The sequence below is a fragment of the Terrapene carolina genome, unplaced genomic scaffold (genome assembly GCF_002925995.2).
Source record: "Terrapene carolina triunguis isolate 2854851 unplaced genomic scaffold, T_m_triunguis-2.0 Scaffold662, whole genome shotgun sequence".
Taxonomy (NCBI): domain Eukaryota; kingdom Metazoa; phylum Chordata; order Testudines; family Emydidae; genus Terrapene; species Terrapene triunguis.
Genome location: NW_020665013.1, coordinates 966,252 through 986,734, shown reverse-complemented (window position 1 = coordinate 986,734; position 20,483 = coordinate 966,252). Strand labels below are relative to the sequence as shown.

Sequence of the window (20,483 nt, the reverse complement as noted above, 5' to 3'; positions counted from 1 at the left end):
GTCACACCGAGTTTGGGCCTTTCCAACTGGAAATGCTCAGGAAGGAGGCACTGGGAAGTGCTGCTGTTCTCAGGAGCCAGTCCCCCCATCCCTGACAGAGTTGCAATCCAGCCCTGAGGAAGTGGGCCCCAGAAATATGCCTCTCTTGGTCCACATCGCCTGTCTCCCTGGGAGAGGCTGGTTTGACTGGCTGGGTGAGGGGCCCCTCTCTTCTCAGTGCACCCCCCAGTCACTTGTGGCTGCTCTTGCTCCTCATGGTTGCAGACCAGCGGATTGGCACTTGTTTCTCGGCGCTGATCGGCGGGCGCTGCGCTGGGGAGCTCCCGGGCCAGTACACCAAGATGCAGTGCTGCTGCGACTCTGGGCGCTGCTGGGCGATCGGGCAGACCCCTGAAATGTGCCCCGTCAGGGGATCCGGTAAGCAACACAATGGGAAAGCCACTAGCGCCCCACTGAGTGCGACCTGCTCTTAACGTCCGTGAGCTGTGCTGGTGAATGTTTCTGGGGGGGGACGGTCGATGAGGGTCGCATTGCGATCGCACAAAGCCAGGGAATTCAGGAGTAAGGGCCCCTGGCCCGCTCCCCCTTTTCTAAAGAACAGCAGAAGGGGTCCAGCAGGGGCAGCAACCTCCCCACCCCAGCCCTGCCCTGGCTCCCTGGCCTTGGGAAGAGATCAGAAGGAGCCAAGGGCTGCAGCAGAGGGCTGGGAATTGGGTCTCTGGGAGTCTGTTTCCAGCTCTGCCTTGCTGTGTGACTGCGCTTCCCCTTCTCGGGCCTCCATCTGCCCCTCCAGAAAGCAGGGCCAAGCTCCTTACAGGGGCCGCCACTGGAAAGCCAATAGCAGCAGCACAACAATCACCTTCCCCTCCGGGTAGCTCCGTGCCTGCTGCACAGAGCAGAGGGCTCTTCCCATCGCTGCAGTGTGGGAGCTACTGGCCAAATGCGACCACAAGACCCGTCTCATCTGGGCTTCGTTGATGAAGGGGAGTCAAGCTCTCTCCCAGCCCACCCTGCCCCAAGCCCCCTGCCTTCCCTGCCCCCAGCCACTGTTGCTTTCGTGCCGGCGTTACCTCCGCCTCTCATGTGAGACGGGCAGGGACACTCGGCGTGTGGTGTTGGAGTGACGCTCAGGCGGCTGTTTCCTTTCAGACGAGTACCGCAGGCTCTGCATTGAAGGGCTCCCGGCCGTGCCGGGCTTCTCTGGGAGCTTCCCTGGGATTCCTGGGTTTGGGCCAAACGGTGTCGGGCCTGGAATCGGACCTGGAGGCATTGGACCAAATGGGGCAAACGGCCAAGGCGGGATCCCGGGGCTTCCTGGAATGGGCCCTGGAAGTTCGAGCATCGGTAAATTAAATCTCCTTTCTGCTAGCGCTGAACCAGCTTGGCTGCATCTCTTCCAGGCTGTGTGCGTACCTGGTGTGCCTCCTTGCGCTGCACATGCGCTGGGAACAGTGCCGTTACCCAGACACTGGGGTTATTTTGACACTGCTAGACTGATGGGATATGACACTAACGCTGTACAGAACGCTGGGCCCAGCACACAAATCACACGGCCCCGTCTGGCTCCGAGTGCCAAAGAGGCAGGCTGCCATCCAGCAAAAATGTCTTTCTAGTTACAGAACTGGAAAAGAGCTTCAGCGGCCCCTTCTCCCTCCATCTCACGGCATGGCAGAGCCCAGCTCCGCCAGCCAGAGGGCCTAGACAGGGTGTGGGGCACTGGCTGCTGGAGTGAGCATCCGGAGGGGAGTCAGAATGCCATGGGTTCTAGTCCCAGCCCTGCCACTGATGTGCTGTGTACCCTTGGGCCAGTCACTTACAGTCTGCTCTGACAACTGGCTGGGAGCCTGCTGGTAGGGGTTGGGTCTCCGCAGCCAGGCAAAGGTGGTCACCCCTTGCAGGGGCAGCCCTGCAGCCCTCTGTTTGGTTCCCCGGCTCCAAGAGAGGCTTTGCTGCGCTGTGTGTGCTGAACGGAGTCGTGGGATCAGATAGGCACCTCAGTGTCTAGCCCTTATCGTCGCGTGATAGTGTGACCCAAGGGCAGCTAATGAGGTAATTGACAGTTGCTTGAGTCTGCGGGTGCCTGAAGCGCCAGCTCTGAGCTGGGGAGCTGCCCGTTCATCGTAACGCTGAAAGCTGCTGCTTTGGGCCTTTGTCATTTGTCCGGACAGGGGTGCCCCCTTAGCCTCCCCCTCCACACACCATCCGCACAGTGAGCAGGGGTCACAGCTGTATGGACTGTACCTAGCCTAGAGGAGGGGAGCAGCAATCCTGCTTGGAGTTGGGAGTTGGGATGTACTCACGGCACGTCCCCACTGCAGCGGGGAGGTGTGAGTCCCAGCACTGGGGTGCAGGATTGTACTTGGGCGGCTAGCCCATCTCGCTGCCAGCGCTGCAACAGCCATGCTAATCTTCCCCGGCACTAGCTCCAGGAGACGTAGCGCATGCGGGTCTGCCTGTGCTGAGATTTCCCGCTCCCAGCTGCTGTGCAGACCCCTGAGTGTGACGCGGATTGGCTAACATGGGCCTTGGTCGCCTGTTTTATTCCTGGCCCCTCCCTTCAGGATGTTGCCCCCGGTGCCCAGCACTTTGGGGTGAAGGATCACAAGAGCACTCTGGGAAGTGAGGAGCCAGAGCCCCTCTGCCGCTGCCCTTCAGTTCCGAGCTTCAGCAGCCCCGGCTGCGCCAGGCTCACAGCTTGGCCAGGCTGCTGGTGTAGTGACCACATGGGGCCTGGGCGAGGCCCCCCAACAGCTAGTGACTGAAGACCCGAGCTGGGGCCTGGCCAGATTGCCAGGGATGGATAGGGAAGGGTTCCCCTAGAATCAGCGTTGCAGCCTGTTCCATCCCTGAGTCGGTGCAGACAGGCCAGTGCTGGCTCCTTGGCCCCGCGTCGGAGCAAGCTCATTGGGCCGGCCTTGGAGAGGGGGATGGGCCTGCCCACAGTCCCTGGCGGGGGGGAGGCGTGGAGATGGCCGGTGTGTTGCCGGTGATGCTGGGAGTCCCATGCAACAGCACACCTGTTGGGAGGTATGCCCTACGGGGGTGTTCTCCCCTCTCTCAGACAGCAGTGACCCCCAAGCAGGCTCCTGGGGTGGGGGGAACGGAGCAGGGGGCTCAGGGCTGCCATTCCAGGCTCTCTTCTCTCTGGGGTTTCCAGGAACGGCCACCTTAAATCAGACCATCGACATCTGCAAGCACTTCACCAACCTGTGTCTGAACGGGCGCTGCATCCCCACCCCCTCCAGCTACCGCTGCGAATGCAACATGGGATACAAGCAGGACGTGCGTGGCGAGTGCATTGGTAAGAAAATCCCCGGGGCAAGGCACCAGCTGCCCCACTGGCCCCACTCCTGCTCTGCCGCAGACAGCTGCTCCTCCTTGGTGCCCAGGCAGCCTCGAGGGTGCTTGCAGCTGTCCCACCCCTCAGCCTGAGCTTCATGAAACAGTCCTGAGGTCTGGGGTTGCCCCCAGCTGGTGGGGTTAAGGGGCGCAGAGCAGCACTCTCGTGGCACTGTGGTGCTGGGCAGGGTGAGGCGGTGGCTGTATCCAGCACCACGAGGAACACTGGGGGAAGCCACCCCTCCCTCCTCTGTTGCAGTCTGATCATGGGCGGGCAGGAGAGTCGCCATCACTTTCGTTCCCTGTTGCTGAATATGGCAGGGCCCCAAAATACATGTGTTCTCTGTCCACACACCCACCCCCGACAAATGCAGCACCTGGGATAAGGGACCCTGGGGTCTTCCGACTCTGGGCTGCAGCCCAACAAAGTCCTCATAGTGCCCAGCCGCCCCTGAGCCCTGGGCACCAAGGGCTTTCTGGCCCCTCAGGCCCCACTGGCTTCTGCAACGACAGGCCGGAGGTGGCTCCTCGACTCAGGGTCTCCGTAGAGCTGTGCATGTGACCTGCTGCACCTCACTGTCCCCTTCACGCTGGCCTGGCAGGGTGGTGCTGATCCTGAGGGAATGCGCGGGGACTGAGGGGCTTCGGCTCAGCACCTGGCAGGGTCGGGCCCTTGCTGACCTAACAGCATTCCTGTTCCTGAGCTGGCGTTTAGCTGGGCAGCCCCATGGGACCCTGGTGAAGGTCTACCGAGCAGCGCCGGGCTCTGGCTCCGGCTCCCAGGGGTCGGGGGCTGCCAGCTTCATGCCCTTTTCTTTCCAGATGTGGACGAATGTTCCAGCAGCCCCTGCGTGCACGGCGACTGTGTGAACACACCTGGCTCCTACCACTGCAAGTGCCATGAGGGCTTCCAGAGCACCCCCACCAAGCAGGCCTGTATCGGTATGTCCGTCTCAGGGCTGGCACAAGACGCACCAGCGGGTCAGAAGGACGGGTTCAGAAACGGAGTGCAGAGCGGAGCCCCGAGCTCCCAGGAGCAGACAGGCTCCCGCCCAGAGCCCCGAGGGCCACAGAGTGAAGGGAGAGCTGCTGGCACTAGTGCACTCTCAGCAATCAGTGCTCGCTGCAGGGCAGCAGATGCTTTCGCTGGCATCCCCAGAGGTGCTGAGGGTGATGCGGGCCAAGCGTATGCGAGCCATGGGCCAGTACCACGCACTCTGCTTTGACAAAGAGGCTTTCACAGAGGGTCCGTTCCAGTTTAATTCCTTTAATTACGGGGGGGAGATTTTTACCAAATTACGGTAGTTAAATCTGTACAACCCCTGCTGCGGGCACAGTTATATCAGTCTGAAGGGGCCTTATGCCAGTTCAGCTTGTTCCCTTTCGTACACAGGAATAAGTTATGCCAGCGTGGCGTTATATCCCCTGAAAAACTGCCTGAGAAGACCGAGGCGGGGCCCAGTGGCAATCGTGTCATGCAATTAAAGACTGTACCGAAATGCACACACACAAGGGGCGAGGGCGAGTCTGGCACTTCCTAACTTTTGAGTGCTGGACGTGGAACCCTGGTAGTGTTTTGTGGGTAATTTCTTAGGCTTTTAAAAAAGCAAAGGGAAACCCAGCAATTCCATCCTGCGGTATCAGATAGACACCCAGGTGGGTCACTGGCAGGGTGGGGACCGTTCGAGCCACCTCACAGACCTCTGCCACTTGAGCTAAGAGGATCCAATGGCTGGGGGAGGTTGTCCTAGGCCAGCCCTGGGGGTGGTGGGACACAGACTCTGTCAGTGGATTTCACAGCTTCTTGCTGACAACAGAGGAACACAGAGGACTCCTGGGTTCCAGTCCAAGTTCTGGGGGGAGGATACTCTAATTGACCCTTCTGCCCCTGTCCCCTTGTCTCCTTCTGCTCCTATTCCCCCCCCCTCCACAGCTTCTGCCCCATCCCCTGTCTGCTATGTCCCCTGACCTCCGCCCATCCCTCCACCTGACTCCTGCTGCTACTCCTATCCTGACCCGCTCCCCAGCTCCAGCCCATATTTCTCCCACCTCTGCTTCTATCCTCACCCGCTATCCCCTGCTCTAGCTCCTCTCCTCCCCTTTTTCCTATCTCCCCTTTCAGTGGGAAGGGCTGGTGACCAGCTGGCCTAGTGGTCAGCGCATGGCCTTACAGGTTCTGCCGGTCGAGTGGTCCCAGAGGGGGCCCCAGCTGCAGCCTCATTCCTCCCCTCATGCTCTGATTGCTGCCTCAGAGCTGATCACTGCAAAGAAGAGGGGGGCAACGTGGGGGGACCCAAGCCCACCTACTCCACTGGGTCCCCACCCAGAGCCTCAGGGGTCTCGGAAAGTCCAGTCCAGCTACTAAGCACTCGGATACCCCGTGGGTCACTTCCTGCCAGTTTGGAGCACCTCAGTTTGGGGCCTCGTCACAGGCTTAGCAGACTCTCCTCATTCAGTGTCCAGGTCAGTCAGTCCCTCTGCCAGGGATTTCACCTCCCAAAGAGCCGGGGGAACCTCGGGGCCTGTCTACACTGCAATTAAAAACCCACAGCAGGCCCATGCCCGCTGACTCGGCCTCACAGACTGAGCACAGCTGCCTGCACTACTCCAGTGCACTGTGCCCGGGAGGCCGCTTGCAGCGCGTGGGGGCTGTGCGGCGCGAGCCAGGCCACAGCAGGTGCTGCTCACCGCGCTGAGGCTGAAGCTCTGTTCGGGCAGAGCAGAGTAACTGCTGGGGAGGGAAGGAGGTCGAGGCTGGGGAACGGGGTTCTCTGGTGGGACTAAGGGCCGGATCTAAAGCCCGTCACAGTCGGAAGAAAAGTGTCAGTGAGCTACGGATCAAGCCCATACATGGACTGTATCAAGCAGGTGAGGGCAGAGGGGCTGGCAACGGTTTTCACAGGGGGATCAAGACCCTACGGCTCCAAGCCCTGGGTTCAGGGCTGCGGCCAGGAGCACAGAGCGAGTCTCCCCCAGGGAGCTGCACCTCATGCAGGGAGGGAGTGCGGGCTGTCAGAGCCGTGACCTGCCGCACAGATCTGAGAGTGGAATCCTGCCCTTCCCTGGGAGTGGGTTCTCCTAGGAGCAGCCATGGGTACGTGGCCTTGGCTCCAGCTGGGTGGAGAGAGAGTCATTGCTGGGGTTACAAGGCTCAAGCAGCTCATGTGTCTGCTGCTACCTGGCTGTGTTTGTTTCCCTGCCAGACGTTGACGAGTGCATCATGAATGGCGTGATGTGCAGGAACGGCCGGTGCGTTAACACCGACGGCAGCTTCCAGTGCATCTGCAACGCGGGCTTCGAAATCACCCCCGATGGCAAGAACTGTGTCGGTGAGCAGCTTCCTTCAGCATGAGATCGGCTGCAGGCCTCAGATGGGGTCTGTTCCTGCTCTCACTCACACACCACGGACTCCAGCAGGGAGGGAAGGAGGGCAGAACTGGACCCATTAGCAGCGGGGATCCCATGCACATATATAGCAGATTCATCCAGAAGAGCCAGACCCCAGGGGCTTTCCAGAGTTCACCTCTCACCGCAGAAATGCAGCCACCTCTGGGGTGAATACCGTTTAGCAACACCTCCTATCCATTGAAGAGAGGGAGGAAAGAGTCAGTGACCTGGTAGAAACTGCTCCCTGAGTGTAAGTAGGGAGAGTGAGGGATCTTGCAAGGGCTCTTGTGAACCATGCCATGGGAGCTTTAATGGCCTTTGCGAGCCTGCACTGGGAGCAGCACAGAGGCCCACGCAAGAGGAGAGAGCAGAGGTCAGGTCTGACTCCATGGCCAGAGTGCCCAGGCGTCACCAGGGCTGATTCCTGCAGCACCTGGGTATTTTCTTAAGGATCTCAGTGTCTGGGAAAGGTTTTGCAGGCCCATCCAGTACTAGCCAGGCCTGGCCTCCTTTCTGTGGGGCACGACTTGTACACAGCACAGTCATTAGCTCCTACAGCTTGCCCTTGGTACACAGTCTTTGGGTCCCTCAGAGGAGGAATCTGCAGCAAATTTTAAACTTTCCTTAAAAAAATGGCTTCAAACCCTTCCAGTTGTGTATTAACCCTTAATCCATGAACGGAATGACAGCAGAGGCAGCGCTGTCGGCCTGAGGCAGTAGGTGGACCTGAGGTTTAATAGCTGGATTTTCATCTCAGGGCTGTTAGCGCTGAAGCCCAACAAGAATCAGTTAAACATCAGCATTGCTAACGGTTTCATTGTGGGTTGTTGCGGTTGAAATATCCAACTCACCTGCTTATCTTGCCTTCCCCAGCTGCCCCCGCCTCTCCAGGGGCTAAAAGGCCCATCTGCCTCCAGGCCCCGGCAGTTAAACAAAGAGCAGAATAAACACCATGCCTGGCGAGGGGCGGGGGGGGGGGGGATGAGTCTGTGCCTGAGGGAAGGGGGTGGGAACCTTCCGTTCCCAATTTCCTGCAGTCCTCCCTTTGCTGACAGACTCAGGCCCCACTTGCTGAGGGGAGCCGCGAAACCTTGCTTTTCCCGCAGGGTCCCTTCAGAACAGGGGGGGTCACATGCTTCAGAAAAATCCACCCTGTGCCTCCAAAGCTCCCATTCCTCTCCTTAAGAGGTAGGGTGGCCCAATAGGCAGGGCTCTGCCTTAGACTGCAGGAGTCATGGGTTCAAGTCCCTCTTTGCCCACAGACACGCTGTGTGATCTTGTGCCAGTTGTTCAGCTTCTGTGGGCCTCAGTGCCCACCCCCCACTGGGGAGAATAGCGCTCCCCTGGCAGCTGGGAGGGTCAGTGCCTGGGCCACTGTGATGACCTACTACGGTGATGGGTGCTCAGAGAGTTTCTGCTCTGTCCCAGCACCCGCTTTCATTGAGTTGTTAGCAAAGAACCAAACCTTCTTATGGTTTGTGTCCGAACAGTCCTTTGTATAAGGTGTAGTGGGCTCAGTAGGTGGCCCCTCTCCCTTGGGTGCTGCTGGCTCGGGGTGCACTGTGTTGTTCTGTCACTGCTCAAAGCCATTGAGGCTCATGCTGCCCCACCCCCAGCATCTGTACAGTGGCTGCACAAATCCTCCCTCCATGGCAAGGCCCCTCCGGCCCCACCCCTGCAGATGCAGTTCAGAGAGGCAGCGCCTGGCTCTGCAGTCGGATTCGGGGGCTTTCTCTCGCTGTTGGTACGTGTGGAGCCCCGGCCCTGAGCGCTCTGCTTACAGAGGTCCCTGTGGGGGGCACAGCTCCGAGAGCCAGGAGATGTCAGCACACGTTGTGAAGTGATTGTGTCTCTGCCTGGCACCGCACTGGCAGACGTTCTCACTGTCCTGCCTTCTCCTGAGCAGCCTGGGCCCAGGGCTGCTCTGAACCGGTCGGTAATGCGGGTGTGAACGCAGATTGGCGCTCACACAGGGCAAGGCAGGGAACAGAAGGAGCCGAGCCCAGAAGTCCTGCTGCACCTTGCAGGCTCTGCTCATGTTTCTTGTCGTCCCCCAGATCATGACGAATGTGCCACAACCAACATGTGCCTCAATGGGATGTGTATCAATGAAGACGGCAGCTTCAAATGCATCTGTAAACCCGGCTTTGTGCTGGCTCCCAATGGGCGCTACTGCGTCGGTACGTAGACTGCAGGGGTCGGTCCCTCCCCAGTCCTGGTGTGCGCCGGGTGTCTCTGGGTGTCTGTACAGCAGGCATGGGCGGAGGAAGTGGAGGGCCAGGCCCCTGGCTCCATATACCTGTAGTACTGACTGAATTTTCTCCCGCCAGGCTAAGCAGCAGAACCAGGGGTGCCAGTCTGCTTGCCGAGAGGGAGCGGGCCTGCTCTCAGAGGGCTGGACGGTGGGGGTGGGGAAGGGAGCAGGCCTGCTCTCAGGGCTGGAGGGTGCCGGGGAGGGGCGGGTGGGGCGATGGACCTGCTCTCAGAGGGCTGGAGGGTGTGTGGGGGCTGGGGTGGGAGCGGGCCTGGCCTGCTCTCAGAGGGCTGGAGGGTGCCGGGGAGGGGCGGGGGGGACGGACCTGCTCTCAGAGGGCTGGAGGGTGCGAGGGGCGAAGGCAACACTCTGGTTTCACACAGAATCTGTTGAAGTGAAGGAGCCCCACGCTGAGCAGTTGGAGAAGGCCAGGGCACTGGGCACCCTGCTAGCCCCAGCCAGCCAGAGTGAGCCAAGGGCAAACTACATTGAGTGCTGCAGCCATGCGTGCTGGGGGCCCTTCCTCAAGCTACGGAGCCTCTGAGAGTCTCCCTGTTGGGGACTGAACCTCTTCCCCGCCTGTCCTATCGCCGGTCAGTAGGTAACGGCCACTGTGTGTTTCCTTCTCAGACATTGACGAGTGCGAGACCCCTGGCATCTGCATGAACGGCTGGTGCATTAACACAGAGGGCTCCTTTCGCTGCGAGTGCCTGGGCGGCCTGGCTATCGGCGTGGATGGGCGGGTGTGCGTGGACACCCACATGCGCAGCACCTGCTATGGAGCCATTAAGAAGGGCACCTGTGCCCGTCCCTTCCCAGGAGCAGTCACCAAGTCTGAATGCTGCTGTGCTAACCCCGACCATGGCTTCGGAGAGCCCTGCCAGCCCTGCCCGGCCAAAAACTCAGGTGAGCTCCGTGTCTGTGTGTTTGTGGAAATCCAAGGGGAAAGTGCTCGGAGCTGCAGGATCCCTCTGGGATGTACCAGCCCAGCCTGCACAAGCATCACAAGTGTCATGGAATGGCCACGGATGCTCTGCATCATGGGCTAGTTACACCACTGCTTCCCAAACGGGGCTCTCCAGAGCCCGTGCTGCTGATACAGGTGCTGGGTTTTACTTTTCCCCCGGGGTGCTCTGCCCCGAAGCCCCGCTCCCACACCACTCCCTCTCCCGAGGCCCCATCTTTGCCCCGCCTCTTCCTGCCACTGCTCCACCCCCTCCCCAAGACCCCACCTGCCCACCGCTCAGTGCTCTCCACCCTCCCCCAGCCCCTCCCCAAGCCTTGGCTAGTGGGTGCTGAGCACCATAGGTGCTGGAACTGGGGGTGCTGGGGGTGCTGCTGCACCCCCTGGCTTGAAGCGGTTTCCATCACCTACAGGGTTTAGAGTTTGGTTCAAAGGCTCTCAGCGCCCCCACTATACAAACGGTTCCAGCGCCCCTGCTGAGCACCCACTGTTTTTTCTGTGGGTGCTCCAGCCCATGGAGTTGGTGTCCATGGCTGCTCATCCATGGCTGGCCAGCTGCCCATATGGTGCTGGCTCCTCTGTTTCCAGCTGCCAAATCCTATAGAAAGAAGCTAAAATGCCTGTGAGTCCCCAGTGTCCTGTTGCGTGGGGGCAGTTGCTGTACTTGCCACAGGACTGTTAGCCTCACCAGTGCTACGTGAGTGGGGACCAGGGCCGGCTCCAGGCACCAGCGGAGGAATCACGTGCCTGGGGCAGCACATGCTAAGGGGCAGCATTCCGTCCATTCTTGGGGCAGCCCTGTCCGAGGGACCTTTTTTTTTTTTGCTTGGGGTGGCAAAAATGGTAGAGCCGGCCCTGGTGGGGACGAGAGGTGCCCAGGGGCCATCTCTCCATTGAGACGTGCATTGCTCTCGGAAGCGGTGGGGGGAGCGCTGTGCTAGGCCATTTTTACATCTAATTCTAGTGGTTGCTGCTAACAGCTGCTGTCATAAAAGTTGCAAAAGTGATGCACAGGTTCATAACTTACTGGCTCCTTTTGGCGGGACGTTTCCCATGCCGGGTCTCTGCCCAAAGGTGAGGGGTTTTGTGTGTCTGGAAAAGTTTGACCCAATTGTGCTCAGCTATTTTTGAGTTATTCAGAGTGAAATGACTAATATGTGCGCTGGTGTGTTTTGTTCATGCAGATAACTGGAAATGGCTGAAATGCTCAGGTTCATGCCTGGACGGGAATTATTCCTCCCTGGGCTTTGTTAGGCTTGAAAACCTGGGTTTGTGCTAACAAAGTGATGAGCATGTGAAAGTACCATGTGGAGCCTGCACAGTAAAACAACAGCTCTTAAGCCTTCAGAGGCCTGATCCTGCAAGCAGTCAGCACATGGGGAACTTTTCTCACATGAGCAAAGATGTGCATGTGCATAAGGGATTGCAGGAGCGGGTCCCAAGTGTTCATGCAAATCAGCTGGCTGGGTCACTGGGGCTCTTGTGCTGTCAGTAGGGACTGCGTGTGTGGGTGCTTGCAGGCTGGAGTCCCACATAACTGTGGGCCTGGGTACTAGAAGTGATTCCTTCTGACTGCCAAGAGGCCCATCGGTGCCGGGTAGGCAGGATGCTGGGGACTCTGGGTTGCTTTTACCTCATTTCTTCATCTTTTCTTTCTGTACACAACAGGCCAGGGAAATGAAATGCCCAAACTCTCCCGAGTGCGATGTCACGGCTGGCCAGTCACACTCCCAGGGCAGGCAACGCCAAACAGCATTTGGCCACAGTTGGATATCAGAAGCTCAAGTGTTTTCTCAGCCATGTTGCACGTATGAAATAGTCTCAACTCTGTTTCCCTTGTTAACACTTTCCTGGGCGACTGTTTGTTGTTTAAAGAGAGCAGATGTGCAGTGTGGGTGCGTGAACACCCAAGAAACCCTCCCTTTGTCATTTTCTGGCTTGATGGTGCAGCCATACTACCACTCTGAGGTTTCACAGTTCCATAGTTTGATAGAGTTGAAGGCCAGAAGGGACCATTAGATCATCTAGGCTGACCTGCAAAGCACCGGCCATTTCATCCAGTTACTCCTGTGGTGAGCCCAATAACTTGGGTTTGGCTAAGCAGACTTTCCAGAAAGGCCCCCAGCCTTGATCTGAAGACATCAAGAGATGGAGAATCCACCACTTCCCTTGATTAATCACCGTCACTGTTAAAATGGGCCCAATTTCTATTCTGAATTTGTCTGGCTTCAGTTTCCAAGCATTGGTTCTTGTTCTGCCTTTCGCAGTTAGACTAAGCAGCTCTTTAGAACCCAGAATTTCTCCCCGGGATGGTACTTAGACACAGTAATCGAGTGACCTCTCAATCTTCTTTTTGATCAGCTAAACAGATCAGGCACTGTCAGGTATTCTCTCCAGCCCTCAAATCATTTTTGTGGCGCTTTTCTGAACCTTCTCCAATTTTGCAACATCCTTGTAGAAACATGGATTCCAGAACTGGACGCAGTGTCCAGTATTGTCTCACCAACACTATATACAGAGGCAAAATCACCTCCCTGCTCTTACTCACCACTCCCCTCTTTATACATCCAGGGATCACATCAGCCGTTTTTGCCACAGCATCACACTGGGAGCTCATGTCGAGCTGCTTGTCCACTTTAGTCCCTAACTCCTGTTCAGAGTCCCTGCTTTCCAGGACAGTCTCTCATTCTGTGGGTGTGACCCGCATTCCTTGTTCCCAGATGTCTGACCTTGCACTTGGCTGTGTTCAAATACATTTCATTTGAATGGGCTCAGCTTACCACGTGACCCAGATAGCTCAGTAGGACAGCCGTGTTTTCATCATTATTTACCGTCCGCACTATTGTGGCATCCGCAAATGTTATCAGCCGGGAGTTTATATTTACTTCCAGATCCTTGATGAAAATGTTGAATAGCATCGGGCCTAGTACTGATCCCTGCAGAGCCCCTTTGGAAACAGCCCCATTCCACGCTGAGTCGCCACTGACAACTACTTTTGGAGATCTGTCAGTCAACTAGTTCTCAATCCATTGAACACGTGCTCGGTTGATATTGTGTAGTGCAATAGGTTAGGTTCTTGTATGGAATGCAGTTCTGCGGGTGGTCCTGCAATGCTGAACTGGTGATGAGGAACCTTCCGTCATTGCATTGGAATGTAATTGCAATATTAAAGAGTATTTTTAAAATGTATAATCCATTATTACAGCCAGCCAGTGTTCTGTATGCTCATGATGTAATACTACAGCGAATAATAATAATATTAATCATTGAAACGATTCTGTTCTGTTGTGAAATGATCTTGATTTGTTAATGCTGTACAGGCGAGCTAATGAATCTAACTGTCACACTTCTCTCCACAGCCGAATTCCAGGCACTCTGCAGCAGTGGCATTGGAATAACAGCTGATGGCAGAGGTAAGGGCTTCCCCAAGCACTGTATTTTAGGGAGTTGCCCATAATTAAGGTTGCCTAACACTTCCCATTGTAAGCCCCTGCTTTCAGTTGCTTATAACTGAGCATGTGCATTTACATGTGTGGGCATGCGTATGGGTTGGGTAAGTATGTATGTGTGCGCAGTGACCCGGCTAGGCTAAGCTAACTGTGAGGAGAGGCAGGGGCAAAGAGATCATTTTAAATGTTTAGAACTTTATAAGGAAAAACCCAAAGATTGTATCAAGAGCATAAATAATATAGAACGTTACCAAGTACTTACTACATATAGTAATTACTTGTAGAATCATAGAGTCTCAGGGTTGGAAGGGACCTCAGCGGGTCATCTAGTCCAACCCCCTGCTCAAAGCAGGACCAATTCCTTACTAAATCATCCTAGCCAGGGCTTTGTCAAGCCTGACCTTAAAAACCTCTAAGGAAGGAGATTCCACCACCTCCCTAGGTAACCCATTCCAGTGCTTCACCACCCTCCTAGTGAAAAACTTTTTCCTAATATCCAACCTAAACCTCTCCCACTGCAACTTGAGACCATTACTCCTTGTTCTGTCATCTGGTACCACTGAGAACAGTCTAGAGCCATCCTCTTTGGAACCCCCTTTCAAGTAGTTGAAAGCAGCTATCGAATCCCCCCTTAGTCTTCTCTTCTGCAGCCTTCTGGGGGAGGGATAGCTCAGTGGTTTGAGCATTGGCCTGCTAAACCCAGGACTGTGAGTTCAATCCTTGAGGAGGCCATTTAGGGATCTGGGGGAAAAATCTGTTTGGGAATGGGTCCTGCTTTAAGCAAGGGGTTGGACTAGATGACCTCCTGAGGTCCCTTCCAACCCTGGTATTCTTTGATTCTAAACAATCCCAGTTCCCTTAGTCTTTCCTCATAAGTCATGTGCTCCAGACCCCTAATCATTTTTGTTGCCCTCCGCAGGACTCTTTCCAATTTTTCCACATCCTTCTTGTAGTGTGGGGCCCAAAACTGGACACAATACTCCAGATGAGGCCTCACCAATGTCAAATAGAGGGGAATGATCATGTCCCTCGATCTGCTGGCAATGCCCCTACTTATACAGCCCAAAATGCCGTTAGCCTTCTTGGCAACAAGGGCACACTGTTGACTCATATCCCGCTTCTCGTCCACCGTAACCCCTAGGTCCTTTTCTGCAGAACTGCTGCCTAGCCATTCGGTCCCTAGTCTGTAGCAGTGCATGGGATTCTTCCATCCTAAGTGCAGGACGCTGCACTTGTCCTTGTTGAACCTCATCAGATTTCTTTTGGCCCAATCCTCTAACTTGTCTAGGTCCCTCTGTATCCTATCCCTACCCTCCAACGTATCTACCACTCCTCCCAGTTTAGTGTCATCTGCAAACTTGCTGAGGGTGCAATCCACACCATCCTCCAGATCATTAATGAAGATATTGAACAAAACCGGCCCCAGGACCGACCCTTGGGGCACTCTGCTTGATACTGGCTGCCAACTAGACATGGAGCCATTGATCACTACCCGTTGAGCCCAACGATCTAGCCAGCTTTCTATCCACCTTATAGTCCACATTCATCCAGCCCATACTTCTTTAACTTGCTGGCAAGAATACTGTGGGAGACCGTATCAAAAGCTTTGCTAAAGTCAAGGAATAACACATCCACTGCTTTCCCCTCATCCACAGAGCCAGTTATCTCCTCATAGAAGGCAATTAGGTTAGTCAGGCATGACTTGCCCTTGGTGAATCCATGCTGACTGTTCCTGATCACTTTCCTCTCCTTGAAGTGCTTCACAATTGAAGGTTATCAGCACATGAACATTTGCTACTCTTCCTGACTCTGTGCAGTGCATTGTGATTAACGTGAACATAAGAGGTTAGTAAACGATCTACTGTGCCAGTTCAGAGAAGAACCGACCTTTCCTCTCCTTGGCTCTAAGTCCAACTCCACTCTCGCTGGCCTGTTCTTTGCTTCCCTTTGGCCTGAAGTGCTCCTTTGATTCGCTGTTCCTGTGGCTGTACCTCTTTTCACTGAGTTTATCCACAGGCGGGTTCTTCACCAACTGGGCCCTCCCTTGTCCATTAGGCACCTTTGAACTGTATTCCTTCACTAGCTGTTCAAACAGCTGATCAGGTACTGTAGGTCCTTTGTGGGTGGGCGTCTCATTTACAGTTTCCAGGGTCTGTTTTCCTCTAAACCAGCTTTTTGATCAATTCCCTTTTTCACCAATTAGATTTCCTTTCAGTTGTTTCCCTTGAGACTCTCTGTCTGGCACGTCTGTGGATTTTATTTCCCTCTACTTCCCTCCTCTAACTGTGTCTGCTCACATACCCACAGCTATTTTTTTCTGCTTCTCCTGACTTGAAACCCGTCCTTTTTTCCTTCTTTCCTCCTTCTCACTTCGCAGCCCCCTGTTGTTATTCTCCTGTTCTTCTTCTATTTTATCCCCTCCCCGCCTACCCCAGCTCCAGTTCTCCAGTGGCTCTAGAGTCTTCCCCTTCCCCCCTTCGTCTCTAGCAGCTTCTTCCAACTGCTCCCTTCGGGCAGATCCTGAGCCGCCTCCCAGTTTGAGCGGCCCTCTGACTGGCTGTCCCTCGCCCCAGGACAGCTCCAGCAGGTGCTAATGCCAAGGCCAGGGTTACTACATGTGTGCGCATGAGCCTGTGTGGGAGGAGGTGTGTGCTCATGTGTCTGTGTGAGTGAGCATGTGTTTGTTTTTCATGTGGGTGCATGTGTGAGTGTGGATGTGAGAGTGAGCGTTTGTGTGAGCATGCGTGTGAGTGTGTCTGTGCCTGCGCATGTGTCGAGGGAGTGAGAGTGGATATGTCTCTGCATGCCTCTGATTCTGCCTTAAAAGCCAGCAACTTAATGTTAGGCAAACTTCCGCGGTCAGCTCCAGGCCCTGTGCTGTGTACTGAACTGCGCGGCTGGTGCTTGGCACCCTGGTGCAGGCTGCATGTCTGGGGCTGCATGCAGAGTGTGGCTTTGTGCCCTGCTTTGCTATGAATTCACAGTGTGTCCCCGCCGTGCTCTGGACAGCTCCCGGCGCATGGAAGTGCAGTGCTTGCAGTCTCCCGGAGAGAGCAGAGCCGAAGGGCGCATGCTGCCAAGGGCTGCTTTGGAGTAGACAGCTGGCAGGTCAGGCGGCAGGCAGCATGCTGCCAGCGCTCAGCGGTGTTCAGATCCGTAGGACGAGAGCAACGCAGCCAGACAGCTCTGGCCTTTCCAAGTCTGCCAAGTGGGAAGGAGCCAGAGGCAAAACCCTGGAGGCCTTTGCTTCTCTAAGGGCACTATGTCTTGGTGCAGCACTGTCCCAGACTGCAGGTCAGGTGCCCGTTAGCCAGGAGCTAGGGTCAGATATGCCCCTGGGCACTGAGTCATTGCCCATGTGGCCCAAGAACTCTGCCACACTGCAGTAGGGGGGTCGATTTCAGGGTGGGGGCCCCCACACCTGCCAGGGCACACGGGCTGCTGCTCAGACAGCTCTTAATGGCAACAATAGGAAAAGGAAATTGACTTTGGCCTGGCCCCTTCCTGCCTGGCAGCTGCGGGTCCTGTGAGCTCAGCGCGTGGCCAGCCGGGTGGGCGAGTTCAGCAGGGAGAGCACAGTGGGCATGTGGGTGCCGCCTGGGGACCATTCCTTGCCCATCTGGCTAAGGATTTGGCAGGGGAGCCCACCTCTAGCCCAGCTGCCCTGAGACTGCCCTCCAAGACACCTGGATGGCGCCCTGCCAACCCAGTGGCTTCTCCTCCCTCCTCGCCAGCCCCTGGCCCCAGCGGGCAGTGCTGTCTCGGGGGGCAGCAGGGGTGTGTGTGTGTGGAGTGCCAATGGCAGGCAGTGATGGTTGGCACTCGGCTGGAGCTGCTGTCAGGCTGCACTGGCTCAGTGCACCAAGCTGGGTCTCCCATCCCCTAAGGCAGCTCCCTGGTCCCATGCCCAGCACTGCCGCCTGTGAATCACATGCCTGCTGCCTGCTGGGCTTGGCACTCCACATGGTCGATGGGAGACACCCTAGGCCAGTGGGAGGGTGTTTCTTGCCCTCCTGCTCTGGGGCGCTGCAGGGCATTGATGCCAGAGTCTTCAGAGAATCCAACTTATAATCGAAGGAGCAAATGGCTCCTTGGACGGGGGCTGTTATGCCCCTTGCAACAGCTCCACGCCTGCACTGATGGGCCAGCGGACGGATGTGGACAGAGTTCACACTGACACAGTGCAGGGCACGGGGCGTTCCCCTGCGGGGGTGTCCATCAGCCTAGCGCTCCCCAGGCAGGAGGAATTGCACTTCGTGGCCCCCGCTAACCCTATGCCCACAGTGTGTGCTGTGCACCAGACTCATTCCCATGGAGGTGGCAGCGTTTCCATGCCACAGGGAAGGTGTCTGCAGGGCAGGAATTAAGAGTCCATCACATGCTGAGTATTGGGTAGAAGCCCTTGCAACTCTGAACCCTGGAGACTCTTGTAGGGGCAGGGCTGGGGAGCATTGGCCATGTGCTCTGCTGGCTGGAGGGATGGCGAGGGAGTATCAGCAGACGGGTGGTTACGAGGGGCCTGCGGGCAGCAGTGGGTGCAGTGTCGGGAGTCGGCCACAGTTCCTGCTCCATCGTTTTGTGTGGCTCCTTCCCCTGCACAGATATCAACGAGTGTGCCCTCAATCCGGACATCTGCCCCAACGGCATGTGCGAGAACCTGCGTGGGAGCTACCGCTGCATCTGCAACCTGGGCTACGAGTCAGATCCCACGGGCAAGAACTGCGTGGGTGAGTTCCGGCCGGGCAGCGGGCACTGTGGGCAGCCTCTGGCCGGGGGCCCAGGCTGTGCTCAGAGCCGAGCGCGTGGCTGGCTGGGGGGAGCTGTGCAGGCCAGTTGCAGGCCAGAATTGACGGGCTGGGAGGCCGGGCACTCGGTGGCAGGGTTCTGCACTGAGCCCGGGCAGTGGGGCTGAGGGTTAGGGCAGGAGCTGAAGCCCCAGAATGCAGAGTTCTTCGCTGGGGCTGATTCCCTGGCACTGGGTATAGCCCGGGTGAACACAGCTGCAGAGCAGTATGTTTGCCAGTTAATACAGTCCCCAAATGCTTGGTGCTCTAACGCCCTATCAAGGTAGGGGTGTAAAGGATTGAACTGTGGTGGGCACCAGTGGGGGAGCCCAGGCAAGCCAGGGCCTGGGGCAGTGACTGCAAAGGAAACTGAGCTCCAGCCAGCCACACTCAGCATTGGGGTAAGTCCCTTGGCCGAGGGGAGGAATCGCCGACTGCTGCCCTGCAGCTCTGCCCCATCCTGCTACCAGGCCTCTCGGGGAAGCAAACAGGGCAGCTTTTCCCGTCTCCTTTCAGGCGGCGCCAGTAGCTCCTGCCGGAGCCCCTCAGGCCGCCAGGCCCCCGCTAGCAGGCTGACACCTGGGAGCTCATCCTGCCCTGGCTGCTGGGGAGGGCATTGTCGTGCACTAGCCCTGCCTGTCTCTGCCCACAGATGTCGACGAGTGCACCGTCAATCGTTTGCTCTGTGACAATGGCCTGTGCCGTAACACACCCGGCAGCTACACGTGCACCTGCCCCAAGGGCTTTGTCTTCAGGACGGAGACAGACACCTGCGAAGGTAACGGCTCCTCGGGCCCCACTGGCTGAGCCGGAGCATGGCTGCCTTTGCTCCCAGGAGAAGCAGGAACGGCCCCATGTCAAAGCTGCAACCTGCTCCCAGTCCTAGCCCTGCTTTACACACCGGGCCTCGGCACAAACCCCATTTTCTGTTGAAGTTCAGTGACGTTTCTTGCAAGCTGAAGTAGCAGCTCTGCCGGAATGAAGCTCTGGATGCTGTGGCACGTGGGTGGCTGTGGGCCCGTTCTGCTGCCACTCTCATCCCTGGCATTGCTTTGTGTGGCTTTGTGCTGGCCAGGAGCAATGTGGGCAGCACACACTGAGCCGTCACTCCGCAGTGAATCCCTCTGCCGGCCATAGGCGCCAACTTTCTCCGGCGCCGGTGGGTGCCCGCACCCCCCTCCCCTTTCCGCACCCCTGGCCCCACCCCGACTCCACCCCCTCCCTGTCCCTATTGGATCCCTTCCCCAAATCCCCACCCTGGCCCCGCCTCTTCCCCCTGCGCGCCGCACTCCCCCTCCCTCCCTGCCCCGCGAATCAGCTGTTTTGCGGCACAAGCGCTGGGAGGGAGGGGAGAGAAGCAGGACGCGGCTGCGGGCTCGCGGAGGAGGCGGAGGTGGAGGTGAGCTGGAGCAGGGGAGCAGGGCGGGGCCACGGGGAGCTGCTGGTGGGTGCTCAGCACCCACCAATTTTTTTCCGTGGGTGCTCCAGCCCCGGAGCACCCACGGAGTCGGCGCCTATGCTGCTGGCATGTTGCCCATTCACCTGGCTGAGCTGGGCCTCACTGAAGCGCCTCACAGTTCTCTCTGGGCCTGACTAACCGCAATCACTTTGTCTTTTGCCCCCTCACTGCTCACCCCCTTCCCAGATCGTCACAAAACATCCTAACAACACAGGGCCTGGCACAAAGCCTGGGGGTCCTCACTGGCTAATGGGATAGTTATTGCCCCTCTGTGTCCTGCTCTTCCCCCGTGTCCGTCTCACCAGGGCTGCTTAGCTCCTCCGGCAACCTTGCAGGGCTTTGGCAAAGGCCTTTCGACAATCCCATGACTGCTGCAGCCCTTCCCTCTCCACTGCCCGGCCAGGGGCACAGGTGGGTTAGGGGAGCACCTGCAGATCCAGCTCCAGGACTGGGTCTGAGCCGAGGGGCTCACCACAGGGTTACGGCTCATCCCACTGGAGAGGCAGGGCTGGCTGTCCAGGCTGTGGCTGGCTCCAAACTCCGCAGGCTGGGGCTGCTGGGTGCGCTGGGTCTCGGGTTCTGGGAATGCTGTTCTGGTAACAGTCACTCTCCTGTCTCAGATATCAACGAGTGCACGTCCAACCCCTGTGTGAACGGGGTCTGCAGGAACAACGCCGGCTCCTTTGCCTGCGAGTGCTCCCCGGGCAGCAAACTGGACCCCAGTGGCACCATCTGTGTGGGTAAGGGGCTCCTGACAGAGCCAGTGACGGAGAGGCACTGCTGGCGCCAGCGGCCCCGCTTAGTGTCCATCTGCAACAGAGCCGGGCACGGGAGACAATCTCAGCCC

General features: G+C 57.3%; 1 protein-coding gene across 1 annotated transcript in view; it reads left to right on the top strand.

Annotated features, from left to right (window-relative positions):
* Positions 1-272: 272 nt before the first annotated feature.
* The window catches only part of FBN3 (fibrillin 3), a 109,234-nt gene continuing 89,023 nt past the window's right edge, over positions 273-20,483 (top strand). The window contains 11 exon segments of the mRNA XM_029913472.1: positions 273-417; positions 1,150-1,344; positions 3,158-3,301; positions 4,162-4,281; positions 6,543-6,668; positions 8,784-8,906; positions 9,611-9,886; positions 13,304-13,357; positions 17,995-18,120; positions 18,830-18,955; positions 20,257-20,376. Of these exon segments, the coding sequence (XP_029769332.1) occupies positions 342-417; positions 1,150-1,344; positions 3,158-3,301; positions 4,162-4,281; positions 6,543-6,668; positions 8,784-8,906; positions 9,611-9,886; positions 13,304-13,357; positions 17,995-18,120; positions 18,830-18,955; positions 20,257-20,376 (1,486 nt within the window). The 5' untranslated portion in view covers positions 273-341.